Genomic DNA, 14,471 nt, shown 5'->3' with positions numbered 1-14,471 from the left:
CATTTAAAGCCATGTCTATGTCTGAATCTCTAAATTTTTCCAATTCGATTTGGAGAGATTAAAGGGTCCTTCGATTCGATTAGAAGATCTGGCCACCAAATCGGACTGAATCAAATCAGGGAACAAAGCTTTGCACAGCCCTATTAACCACTCACCCCACCTCCTAAAACAACTCCAATAAGGATTCGCATGACCTAATTATTAAAAGGATTCTGTAACAAAAAGAGGAAAATGCCAGAAAAGAAAGTGAACATATAAGATATGAACAAAGGAGATAAACCAACTCCTCAGAGCCAAGAATCAGAATTTTATCCTAAAATTAAATCAAGATAATAAATGTCACTGGAATTCAGATTTTCGATTCTAATTTGGTGAAGAAATAAAAATCAAAATTCAAGAGACTCGTATAGTAATTTTTTATATCTTCTAAAATACAATAGCATAACTAAAAATTTTTCATGTCTAAGGTTTTAAAAGGTTTCATAAGCATGCATTTATACCCAAATTTAACAACAGAATTAGTCAATGTCATTTACCATAAAATATACTATAATATAGTATGTGTTCTGAATATCCTGGATATTTTAAACTAATGCATGTTGCTCACTTACGCTGAAAAATAATGACCATCTTCAAAATTATTCTTCAATTTACATGAAATTTAAAGATGGTAAATGACAGCTTTAATGCAGAGTCCCTCCAACGCACTTTAGTGAAATGTCTTGGGTAAAAAGTGGGAAAAAGGTGAAATTCCATATGCTTTCCTAAGTTTTTCTGAAGAATAACTTGTTAATTTTACTCAGGTTTAACAGGACAATTTTCCCAACCTAAATAAGAACCCCCCCCACCCTCCACTGTCCCCACCAAGAAACATGAAATGACATACCATTGTCAGCTTTGGCACCCATAGCTTGTACAGAAACCATAGTGTGTACAATGACACCCTTGGGAAATTCTGCCCATGTTGTTGGTTTGCCATCCACAGTAATAATATGTCGCAACAGTGGAACTTGAGAGACAATTTCCTAAGGAAATAGATATACATATTATTCTATTTTATAAAGAAATCAGGTGTGGTAAAGTTTGTGCTAGAAAAACAACATAATATCTTTATAGACAAGTTAAAACACAATGCTTTAAACCAGAGACTGATAAATGGAGCAATTTTTACCCTTGTGAATCCTGCAGCGTCCCATATTCTGATTTGCAGGACTCTAGAAACAGCTACAGTAAAAGCTGCCTTAACCAACACCTTATAAGCTGGCATGCTCTATTAACTGGCATACCAGCTTGTAAGGTAAAAGCGTAACTGGAAATGCCCACCATGGCGTTTCTGGTTTTGCCGAGCCCCCACAGCCCAAGGCAAAGCAGCCTGTGCTGCCAAGCCCTTACGGCCCGGGGCATAGCAGGCTGTGGGAGGCCCGCCTCCCTGTCCCTCAGGGCCCGTGGGAGGAACAGTGATGTGGCTGCGACAATGGCAGGAGGGGTGGCAGCCTGTTCAGGCCTCTCAATTAATCGGCATATTTTGTTATCCAGCACCCCCCATTTCCCATGGGTGCCGGATAACAAAGCTTTTGCTTTAATTTAATCTTGCATTTAAAAATAAGAACAAGGACAAACATTCACAGCCATGTACTAAATTTTACGCACTACAACTTGCAAATACTCTTTTTAAAGACCAAAAAGTATGATTTTTCAGATGCATCAGGCACTTAGGATTTCCACTGAATACTGTTGAAAAAGGGCATATTGCCAGTTCATGAACAGTTAGTAGCATTAAGATAGGAATAGATTATGTACCCAAATGATTTTCTATATTATTAATAGAAAAAATGCTTAATTAAAATAAAAAATGCTTAAAATTGAAAGTACCCAATTCCGGAAAGTAAAAATACAGCAAAATGCATAGCTAATTATTATTTAATGAAAGTAAAATCTAAATTCTGGAGTGATTATGAATACTGACCATAATTCTAATAACGATGGGGAAAAAAAGTAGAATGCTAAGCAGAAGAAATTCCTCTCCCACTCACCCTTTTCATTTTGGTTTTCATGGGCCCAGAATAATTCTTGAAATCACCCCAACAGAAATTTTAAAAATTAGGTTTGGGGAGTCCTAACTCTAAATGGGGCAACACAACTTAGGAGGCTGCGCAATGAATTGAGTTACATCAGCTAAAAAAGGATCGAGTGATTATATAATGTACTTCACAATGAGTACACTGAAATGCAATGAGAAAATGAATGCTCTATTTCCCTTCTCTTGAAGTATGGTCTCAAAATACTATGGATCTGCACAAACCTATGGAGGAAGGTAATAACTGAGTAGGAAGAACTAAACATCTCACAAATGGTTTTTGCTATACCTCTTGGGCTGTGAACTGACATCATGTTTGTGGGAACACAAAGCTTTATAGTGGGACAAAATGTTAGGGTATAGACATCCTTGCCAAGCCACAAATACCCCAAAATGTCTACACAATAATAATATTAAATAGTTTGTCTCACTTTATCACAGTAGACATCTATATGATTATGGTGCATCAGTTGAATGTACCGTTGAAAGGCAGAGGTGCATCATACATTCCTGGCACATGGGAAGCCTAGGATCAGAGAGCCTCTCCCCAATTCCAGGTTACCTGTGTACTGGAGATATCTAAAACCTGTATGCGAGATGCAGCTGGGTGGTGCAAAGCTTTTTAAACGTCCCAGCACACCCAACTATCTGGTAATTGTCAACCGCAGACACAGCATTCCCGGGCTCAGCCGGACTACACATGTGGGGTTTGGTTTTGTTTGTTTGTCAAGTCCCAGCACACTGAAGCCCAGCTTACAATCATGTCCCTGTGGCAGGGGAGAGGAGGGAGCCAGAGCTAATGGACTTCCCTCACTGGGGATTTAAAACCCTGTGCCTAGCAGCTTTGGGTACACTACCAGGCCATGGGGATCAGTGGTTTCTAGCAGGATTTAAAGTCACCAGCAGGGGAAAACCCTTCAATTCCCAGCCCAGGAATCCCCCACTGTGGCAGTCCAGCCAGAGCTACCAAGCACTCCTGCCCAAACAGTTCATCTCCAACCAGACCTGGGGCTGGTCTAGCCATCTGATTGTCGGCCATGATCATCAGCTTACCACACAGGGGCCTTATTCTTCAAACCCATTTTGAAAGGTGAAATGTGGGCAAGCCAATCCTCATTGTAGGACACACTGCAGCACAATCAGTGCCCTACTTTTGCCACTGTTTGCAGCCAACAGTGGCCAAAGTACAAGTTAGGGACTATTTAGAAAAGCTGGACATGTACAAGTCCATGGGGCCGGACAGGATGTACCCGTGGGTACTGAGGGAGTTCGCTGATGTGACCTCAGAGTCGCTAACCATCATCTTTGAAAACTCATGGCGATAAGGAAAGGTCCCAGATGATTGGAAAAGGGCAAATATAGTGCCCATATTTAAGAAAGGGAAAAAGGAGGATCCAGGGAACTACAGACCATAGAGCCTCACCTCAGTCCCTGGAAAAGTCATGGAGCAGATCCTCAAAGAACCCATTTATAAGCACTTGAAGGAAAAGGTGGTGATTAGGAACAGTCAGCATGGATTCACCAAGGGCAAGTCATGCCTGACCAACCTGATTACCTTCTATGATGGGTGAGATGACTGGCTCTGTGGATGCGGGGAGACCAGTGGATACCTTGATGCAGGGGATACCTTGATTTTATCAAGGCTTTTGATACGGTCTCCCACAACATTTTCGCAGGCAAGCTAAGGAAGTACAGGCTGGATGAATGGACTGTAAGGTGGATAAAAAACTTCCTGGATCATCAGGCTCAATGGGTAGCAATCAATGGCTCAATGTCTAGTTGGCAGCCGGTATCAAGTAGAGTGACCCAGGGATCAGTCCTGGGGCTGGTTTTGTTAAAAATCTTCATCAACGACCTAGAAGATGGCATGAGGGAGGGTAGTAGATATGCTAGAAGGTAGGACTGGGATTCAGAGCTACTTAGATGAACTAGAGGATTGGACCAAAATAATCTCATGAGGTTCAATAAGGACAAGTTGCAAAGTCCTTCACTTAGGACAGAACAATCCCATGTACTGGTACAGGCTGGCTAGGCAGCAGCTCTACAGAAAAGGACCTGGGGGCTACAGTGACAGTAAGCTGAATATGAGCCAACAATGTGCCCTTGTTGTCAAGAAAGCTAACAGCAAACTGGGCTTCATTGGTAGGAATGTGGCCAGCAGATCAAGGGAAATGATTCTCTCTCAATTCAGCACTGGTGAGGCCACATCTGGAGTACTGTGTTCAGTTTTGGGCCCCTTACTACAGAAAGGATGTGGACAAATTGGAGAGAGTCCACCAGAGGGCAACAAAAATGGTGAGGGGGCTGGGGGACACAACTTGTGAGGAAAGACTGAGGAACCTGGGCTTATTTAGTCTAGAGAAGAGATGACAGAGGGGACTTAACAGCAGCCTTCAACTACCTGAAATGGGGTTCAGAAGAGGTGGCAGATAACAGAACAAGGAGCAATGGTCTCAAGCTGCAGCAAGAGAAGTTTAGGTTAGATATTAGGAAGAACTTTCTCACTATGAGGGTAGTAAAACACTGAAACAGGTTACCCAGAGCGGTTGTGGAATCTCCATCCTTGGAGGTTTTTAATACCCAACTAAAACAAGGCTTTGGCTGGGGTGGTCCTGCTTTGAGTAGGAGGTTTGACTAGATGACCTCCTGAGGTCCCTTTCAACCTCAACTTTCTATGATTCTATAACAACTGTAATGTCTGTTTATAGCCCTTAAGAATGAAAAAGTGCTTTATTCTTATTCAGTCATCTTTATGAAAATAGTTACAGATGGATAGTGATTAGCTATACCATGTTAGAATTTATAAAAGGGCAATTCAATTTCTACATTCTGTATCCAAGTTGCTTATGATATGAAACTAAATCCACAAGTTCATTACAAATCATTTCAGATTTTTATCTATGTAAATATGAAGACATACATACAAATAATCTAGAACCACTTGTAGGATGGTTGCAATACCCTCCTCAATTTAACTTATTTTTGCAACTTCTATGCACCATGTTATATCTTGATTGTAATAAGAAAGGAGACTACTACATTTCACATTACTTGGAAATTGGATTAAATATTTTTACAATTTCTGAAAATTTCTGACACCGACTCAAATAAAAATGGGCATTACTCTAAGATCCACACTACTGAAAAAACTCCACATTTACTCTTGCATATGCACTTTATACATTATTATATTCTGCCCAATTCATTCATTTTTGATCTTGCAGGACACTGAAAACAGAGGAATCATGGTTCAGATTTTTCAAGGCAGGTGTCCTCCACCCCCAGCACACAGGCCAGTTTGGGCCCTCGACACTGGGTCATCCAGCCTGCGGGGCTCCCAACAGGTATATGGAGAGCCCTGTGGGCTGTGGCCTTGTGCACTAGATTGGGCGGGGCCAGGCAGCAGCACCCAGGGCCCTGATCCCTGCATGGGGGCCAGGTAAAGGGCACATGGGGCCCTGGGGCCCTATCTGGTGCACAGGGGCAGCATGGTGCTTGATACCAGAGCATGGGGTCCAATCAAGCCCGCAAACCAGCCCTACGCCATTCATCTGGCCCCCAGGGACAAAATCCTGGGCACCACTGTTTTAAGGTATTCAGGCATTTTTTCACTTAAGTATTACAAGGCCTCAGTGATTTGGCCAGTTTAGTATCATTTTCACAAACGACTAAACCTAAGTCCCACTGATTTTCAGTTAACTATTCTTACAGTGTGGAGACAAAAACCTGTAGATATAAAATTCTTGCACTGTAAACAACAAGAAACTTAATATATTATTGGGCAATAACACATACATTAGATTTTAAATATCAAGCACCACTGGATCACAAACTTTGACAGATTTATTGCTTACCTTCAGTTTTGTTTGCATCAAATCTTTACTAGTAATGATGGTGTTCACCTCAGTTTCGTTTAATCCATGTACTATTGCTGGACCTCCCAGAGTAGCATACAGTGTAACAACTGGGGAAAAATTAAATCTAATTAACATCTATTATACATTTTCAAGCTATTTCAGAACTTATAATAAAGTAGAAGAAAAGAGGCTTCATATCAATCGATTCTAAATCAGAGAAGAAAACCTGTTCTGCTAGATAATGTAAAAAACAATAAGATGTGTTGTTTTATGAAAAAGCATACTATAGGCATTTAAAAGAAGTGAATGCAACTTATAATTTGCTTACAGGGGGAACTAAGAACAAGTACTGCCTACATGAATGTTTATTATTAGACAAACAAAATGTACCAAAACCATACTGTCATGTATAATTCTCTAAATCTACTTCTTAATCCTTATGGCTTTAAGCAATCTAAATGCAGGCATCTGTTATTAATTTGTTAAATATGCTACACTGCACTGAGTACTCATCTTGTATGCAGAGGGGAAAATAGTTGCTTGAGTTTTCATCCCAAAATTCATATATACCAGCCTTTTGGAACTGATGACTGATCAGAAACTACTTATAAATTATCATTTAAAAATAGAATCAGATTTCCTTCAAATTAAGCTGATAAACATCTTTTAAAATTATTGTCAAATATAAAAGATTCTCTGTAGCAAACAGTTGTATCTGGAAATCTTCAAATGTATATTTTTACCCTACTTCATAAGGTAATACACATTTATACAAACCAATAAGTGGTATCCCCAAATCCTCTTCTTTCAATGTAACTTTAGAATCCTCATGTGACTGATCACCCTTGAGGTACTAAATTCCTTATTCTTCAGTGCAAAATGTTCCATAGCTGCATAACATTTTGGGGTTACTTTACATTCCTGAGGCAAGGATTAAATGTCTCTTAACAGATTTAACATGTCACAAATAGATGCACAAGTTTTCTGATTCAGTATGGCACATCCTAATTTTCTATCTAGTCAAGCACAAATTAAGGTAGACAAGATTGATTAAAGCTCTTTCTTGTGAAGTGATGTACCACTAAAACTCGCTTTTTGGAAGACTAAAAAAGTTACTCCAATTCAAATTTAAATATGCTTATGCCTTTATCTCAAATACCCTATTTTGCAAAATACTTTTAATGATAAACTTAGAGACTGTATTGCTGTTAGCTATGTTCACTACCTATATCTAAATCTATGAAAACCTAGAAATAGTTATCTATGATTCATGGTCTTTAATTTCTCATGATATGATGCATTTGCCCCAGATCAGTTTTAGTTATAATTAAAAATGGAAGGTTCTACAATACTTCAAGTGCTTTAGCAAATTCATATGCTGGCATTATGATGATGACCAAATTAAATTATGCAACTGTTGAACTATTCAATTAAGTTATGTTTTGGCTTTCAGGCATATATAACTGTTAGACAGAAAGGGAGAGAGATAAATTATACAGGTAAAGTCTCCTTTCCTCACCAAATTCAAGTACTATATTTACTTGCACAACACATGCAAACCCTCGAAAATTAGTGTGGATCTTAAACAGGGAAGACGATTTCTGTGCTAGAACTGAAGCACAGGGACACTGTAATGGCTACCCTGGGATACTAATGGATTCCTAGGCTCTGCTTCCCTCAGTGACAGGGAGAAAGGGGCACGGGGCACCTATAGCTCACAGTTAGTTTTAACCCTTTCAAAGCCATAGCTGAATTGTCAGTAGCTTTTGGCTCAGCAGCCCAAACTTGCTACCAAGTTGGCAGTGGCTGTAGAAGGATTAAAAATGCAGCCTTTAGCCAGTCCAGATACATCCATGCAGACAGGATTCCCCTGCAGTCAGGATTCAGTCTTTGTTGGGGGGAAACATTTCTTTATTCTCCCTTCCCAAAAACAAGGTGCATGTGTATGTGAAAAAATACAACATTATGATAGTTAAACGTTCTCGTCTTGGAGCATGTTATCCAAATAAAAACAGTATCCACTCAAACAGTAAGATGTACATAAAATTATTGTTTTTTCCCAAAAGTTATGCAAATAAACAAATGGTTCATCTTGAATGAATGCAGTTATCTGCTAAGGGAAGAGGAAGTAAGTATAAATTACTGGTTTGCATACTATAGTTACATAAGATACGACATTTCATACTCTAATAATTAAAACAGTTATTCTATCTGTCCCAAATTTCCTAATGATACAAATAAGAACAAATATTAGGTTCACTTTTGCTGTGCTTAGTTGAATGCATTAAGTTGACCAGATATCAAGTGGAAGTCTTTACTAATACTGGCACCAAACTGTTGAACAATGTTTTCATAATCAATCTTCATGAATAAATACTTGTTCTTCCTTGGCATTAGGTCTTTCTAGGTATTGAGTCCACACCTAAGCAGACCTCAAGAAGACCAACAAGAATTCTTCATATTACAGAAATATTAATCCTTCCAAAAAGAAGGCCAGAGGTACCATGATGAAGAAATAAGGGAAGAGTAATACACCATTAATCGAATATAAAGAGGACCCTGAATATGAGGCAACTGCCTAATAATTAGATTATATATACGGAAAATGTATAAATTAGTTATAATTTTCCAGGTACCAAATCTAATTATTAAAGGTTTGCCTTGAATGTGTCCTCTTCCTACTGCTACAGCAGGGAAAATAAATCTGTGGGTGGGGGCCAGATAGTCCCTTTGTCCTCTGTCCCCCTCCCCTGCCCCCTAAACTTCTTCCCCCAAACAGCCCCTTCCCCTCCTCCTTACTGTCAGACACATAGGGAAATTATGACAGGCGTCCATTGACTTAGTTTATCCAGAATAGATGCGGTTTATCTTTTTTTTTTTTTTTTTTTAAATTGCTGCAAGTTTTAGCACAGGTACTCCATAAACAGCTTTCAACTACTTGAAGGCTGGTTCCAAAGAGGATGTAGCTAGACTGTTCTCACTGGTGGCAGATAACAGAACAAGGAGTGGTGGTCTCATTTGCAACAAGGGAAATTTAGGTTAGATATTAGGAAGAACTTTCTCACTAGGAGGGTAATAAAGCTCTGGAACAGGTTACCCAGAGAGGTGATGGAATCTCCATTCCTGGAGGTTTTTAAGACCCAGCTAAGACAAAGCCTTGGCTGGGATGATGTAGTTGAGGGTGGGGTCCTGCTTTGAACAGCAGGTTGGATTAGATGACCTCCTGAAGTCCCTTCCAACCCTAATTTTCTATGATAAACACACTTTTAAGAAGCACTTTCGCACCTATTTATATATGGTACAAGCTATGCATGATATTAGTCCAAAGATAAAAAGCTCATGATTTATCACATTGTTGGATCCCAGCCCAAAGAACTGAGTCAACAGCATTTCAAGCCATGGTGACCCCACAACTTATCACTGCTCAGTCTGTGTGTATACTCCAAATGCCCACAATGAAGGATCCATGTGCTAACTAGACTCACATCCAAGACAGGAACCAGGTGTTCTTGTCAATAGTCCTGGGATCCTCCAGACCTGAAAGAAGGGTGTTTGTACCCGAGAGCTTGCAAACAAGAATTTTTCCAACTATTTTAATTAGTCTAATAAAAGAAATCAGTCTTATCCAAAGACCCTTGTCTGCCTATGTCCTCAGACCAATACAGCTACAGCCAACACTTCAGAGATCATCCAAAAATTTATGAGATGCAGAGCAACCTGGTCCTGCTCCACCTCATGGAGGGCAGAGCCACACAAATCATGCGACAGGCTGAGAGGAGGAGACAGAGGGATTCTCAGGTAACTGTTTGGGGCTCTATTTCACGATGTTTGCCAGGCATTTAAGACTGAAGAAAGAGGAATCATTGAAAAATGGAAGAGAAAGGTGCAGCTCAGCTGTGGGAGTAAAGAGGAAGTCAAAATGTATTCAGTGTAGCAACTCACCATCGCTGGAAAAAATCTCAGCACTGAGAGGAACTGTGTGCAATGTTTTATTCAGCTGGGCTGCACTAACCAATCCTTGTAGTAGGTTCCTATCACTATATGTTTGCCCAATATGGCCATGTGTAAAAAAAATAAAAATGTGTTCTACAGTCATGCTGTGTGCTGCCTGCATTTAATCACCTTCATGGTTGGTTTTCATCACTAAGCACATGTTGCTTTTGGCAGCAGTTTAATGATAGACAATATATTTAATGAGTTTTATCTGTATGTCAGTATAAGACAAGGGGCTTTTTTCCCCCTATGCTGATTAAGAGGGAACCCTCATTTTGTATGAGCAGACAACCTATTGAATTCTATCCTTGCTAAACTGATTCTATGTAGGCTTTATGAAAAACCGATGAATCTAAATTTTATCCAAAATATTTTTGGACATCTGTATATTCAGGACATTCAAACAAATGGGGCTTTCAGATAAACCAGTAAGTGATATAATGCATATTTCCAGCAAAAAGAATTTTAACTAATGTATGGTTAAGTAGATTTCTCTCCAATGGGGGAAAAAAAAAAAAAATCAGCACCTATTAAGGTCTTATTTGAAACAATAAAATATATTTTTCCAATCTGATTCTTCTTTTCTTCATTTTCTCTGGGTTTACTTAGAAAAAATATATTTCCTTTCTGAAGTCCAACGTCACAGTTTAAGAACCACTGGGTTTACTGTCTTGCACCCATAACTATATAAAGACAACATACTCTGGTTGAAACCCAGGCTGTGTTAAAAGTCAATGACAAAATTCTCATAGATGTCAACAAAGCTAAGACTTCTCATCATATTATTACCAGATTAATTCTTCTGTTCACAAACCAGAGTAATACAATGAGACTTTCCCTTTTATTTAAGATTCAGTGCAACAACATAGATCCAAACACCACAATAATTTATTTTTACTTGACTTATTTTTTTCACTTATTTTAGTCTTAGACTAAAATATTACTAAATATTATTAAAATAAAGGCTATGAGAAAGAAAATGCACTCTTTTTAAAAATATACATTTTTAACAAAGTAGCTCACTCTTAGGAAAGCTTCAAAAAGGTCTCATATTAAAATAACTGCAAAACCAAATTTGATCATTAAAATTTGGGGGAAGGGCATTGAAGGAGAGAAGAACAAACCAAACAATAGGACAACAAAAATTGACAATGTAGTTCTAGAAGCAAAAGTAACTTCATATTTTCTTAAACCAGAATACTAATTAAAGAGTGAGGAGAGCTTAGTGCAACTCACATGTTGAACAGATTAAGATCACTAGTGGTTTTTTCACCTTTGTCATAACCACTTATTAAAAGTGACACATTCAATCACCAAAACTGTATTACATTATCAGAAGCAGATCTATTTACATTTCTCTTTAGCTCTTATCTGGATTTAGAGCTGCTGAAAATTTTAATAATATAATAGCCATTATAACTAAAACAAAACTACAAGTTAATTTCTTAAATTCACTAGTTACATTTCAGAGTAGTTAGGTCCTAATATCACAGGAAAAGCTCTAGCATATAAAGATAAATAATTTGTGGAACTACAAACTCAGAATTGCATGCTAAGAAAAATTCAAAAGCAGACAATTTTCTTTAATCAAAAAGTAAACAGTTAACCTTTTTTTTCCCCTTGTTAAAATAGTTTATCATAGTTCAGAGCTGTTGCAGGGCAAATGCACATGCACATTGTTTTCTTTAATTTGGTGGGAGCAAAGTACAGAAGAGTGCTTCTACTCGTTCCCACGAGCTCTCTCCACTTAGTCCAATGACCCTTGTTATATAAACAACTTAGCAGAAATTAAGTTTCCCCAAGCCAGCAAGGTTACTGAAACTCCACAATGCTTGGAAAGAAAAGTATAATCTCTTGCATAATAATTTATAAAATTAATTATTCATCTACACAAGAAAATGAGTAAAACACCAAAACAGTTGTGTGCTGAGAGTTTTATACAGTTTACAAAACTGACATGACAGAGCAAAAGAAAAATGAGCTATCACAGCTGCAAGCCATTATCACCAATTATGATTCGCAAAGTCCTCACTTCTCAGCTAAGGCACCTAACACTTTCTCAGGCACAGCTGTTGTTTTTAAAGGGGTATAGGTTGTAGCCGTGTTGGTCTAAGGCAGGGGTGGGACCAAATGAGGCCTGCCAGGCCATTCCATCCAGCCCGCGGGACCCCTAAAAAATTTAGAAAATTAATATTGATCTGCCCCTGGCTGCCTGTCATGCGGCCCTCAATGGCTTGCCACAACTCAGTAAGCAGCCCTGCACCCGAAATAATTGCCCGCCCCTGGTCTAAGGACATAGGCAGACAAGGTTCTTCGGGTAAATATGATATCTTTTATTAGACCAACTAAATAGTTGGGAAAAAAATTTCTTAGCAAGCTTTTGGGTTTAAAAACCCTTCATCAAGCTGAGGAAGCATCTGTAGTTGGTGTGTGCTCTTACTGGATCTAATAAATAGTAAAGAAGCCAGAGGCTGGTATGCATGCAAGAAAACCAGTCAGTGAAGATGTAAATTGAGGAGTCAGTAGGTGAGAGACAGGCTGGGCAGTGGGGGATGAATGTAGCAGGTAAACAGTGGAGGGGTACCTGGGGAATCAGATGTCAGGCAGGTTATAAATCCAATGTCTAAATTTAGTCCATGATTTTTTATATCCAGGAGGTTGATGAAGTGAAGTTCATAGGCTCGTCTGTGCAAAGTGTTTTGTAAATTCCCTTTTAGGATCAGAACTGAGAGTTTGGATAGAGAGTACTGTTCCTGTGACAAGTGTGCCCTCACTGGTAATTGGGTATTCTCATTGTTAATACATTTCTGGTGTGTATTCATTCTGGTGAGCAGTTGTTGTTTGGTCTCTCCTATGTATTTTCCATCAGGGCATTTGGTGCATTGGATGAGATGTATTACATTTCTGGAGGTGCAGCTGTAAGATCCAGAAATGCTGATGGTCCTGTTGTGGGGTATAGTACAGTAAAATCTCTGCTACCTGGCATTTAACTAACCAGAAATCTCATTAAGTGGAATTTCTGGCCGGGTGGGGGAAAGCAGTTCACACACGGCCACCTCCGCTCCCCCACTCCGCATCATCTAAAAACCCCTGCCGGGGGGTTTCAGGTAACCAGAATTTTTATATAAATCAGCAATCCTCTTATCCCAGGGATGCTGAATAACAGAGATTCTACTGTAATTGTGCGGGTGGCGGAGATATGTTGGCAGGTTTTGTATTTCTTGTCATGGCATTGTCTGGATCCATTCAGTATGTTTTGGGCCATAGGAAGTTTGCTGCTGCTGATGAGGTTAACAAGGGTCGGTGCTTGTTTGAAGGATAGGATGGGTGGTTCTGGGAAGATCTCTTTAAGAATTGGGTCTCCTTCTAGTACGGGTTGCAATTGTTTGAGGATTTTTCATATAGGTCCGAGGGAGGGATGATGTCATAACCAGTGGTGTGCAAATTGTGGGGGTTTTCCTTCTGTACTTCAGCAGTTCTTCACATGGTATCCAGGTGGCTCTTTCAAAAGTGCAATCTTTCTCTCTGGAGAAGTGTCCTTGTCGAGTGAAAGCTTTTTAAGATTTGTGAGGTGGCAATCCCAGGTATTCTCCTCAGTACAAATTTGGTGGTATCTGATGGCTTGGTTGTATATCACAGCTTTCTTTGTCTGTTTAGGGCGATTGCTGGTTCTGCACAGACATGTATGTTGGTCTGTGAGTTTCTTGTATAATGTGGTCTGTATTTTACCATTCTGAATACTGATCATCATGTCTAAAAAGGAGATGGTGGTGCTGGAGTATTCAAGAGATAGTCAGATGGAGGAGTGATGATTGTTGAATTTCTGATGGAACTCAATCAGAGATTGCAGCTTTTCAGTCCAAATGATGAAGGTGTCATCAATATATCTTAAGTATAGCAAGGGTTTGATGGTGCAGTTCTTGAGGAAGTCTTCTTCCAGGTGGCTCATAAAAAGGTTGGCATACTGTGGGGTCATTTTAGTGCCCATAGCTGTGCCCATGGTCTGAAGGAAGTGCTGATTATTAAAAGTGAAATTGTGTGCGAGGATGAAGTGTTTAAGGTCAGTAATATCTCTGAGTTCTCATCTCACTCTTGTAGGTATGTAAAGGCAAGCTTGGATGCCATCCTAGTGTGGGATGTTGGTATATAAGCTGGTCACATCCATGGTGGCTGGGAAGGTGGTCTGTGTTTTTAAGTTTTCGTAGAAAGTCAATAGTGTCTTGACCAAAACTTGTTCTTTGGCTGACAAACGGTTTTAGGATTGGTTTGACAAAACCTGATATTTTTCACTCTTGTAGGTATGTAAAGGCAAGCTTGGATGCCATCCTAGTGTGGGATGTTGGTATATAAGCTGGTCACATCCATGGTGGCTGGGAAGGTGGTCTGTGTTTTTAAGTTTTCGTAGAAAGTCAATAGTGTCTTGACCAAAACTTGTTCTTTGGCTGACAAACGGTTTTAGGATTGGTTTGACAAAACCTGATATTTTCTCAGTTAGGTTTCCATGGTTGGATATGATAGGTCTGCCAGGGTTCCCTTGTTCATGC

The 14,471-nt window shown here is 39.3% G+C and overlaps 1 protein-coding gene across 1 annotated transcript in view; it reads right to left on the bottom strand.

Annotated features, from left to right (window-relative positions):
• Positions 1-886: 886 nt before the first annotated feature.
• Positions 887-14,471, bottom strand: part of LOC102380382 (acyl-CoA synthetase long chain family member 3) — a gene marked incomplete at its 3' end in the record, with an annotated part of 55,770 nt that continues 42,185 nt past the window's right edge. The window contains exons 4-5 of the mRNA XM_025195043.1: positions 5,932-6,041; positions 887-1,025 (exon numbers count right to left, since the gene is read on the bottom strand). Of these exons, the coding sequence (XP_025050828.1) occupies positions 887-1,025; positions 5,932-6,041 (249 nt within the window). The remainder of the gene's footprint in view (positions 1,026-5,931; positions 6,042-14,471) is intronic.

The sequence above is a fragment of the Alligator sinensis genome, unplaced genomic scaffold, assembly GCF_000455745.1.
Source record: "Alligator sinensis unplaced genomic scaffold, ASM45574v1 scaffold1013_1, whole genome shotgun sequence".
Taxonomy (NCBI): Eukaryota; Metazoa; Chordata; order Crocodylia; family Alligatoridae; genus Alligator; species Alligator sinensis.
Note: the sequence above shows the minus strand (reverse complement) of the source record. Positions and strands in the feature narration are given on the sequence as shown.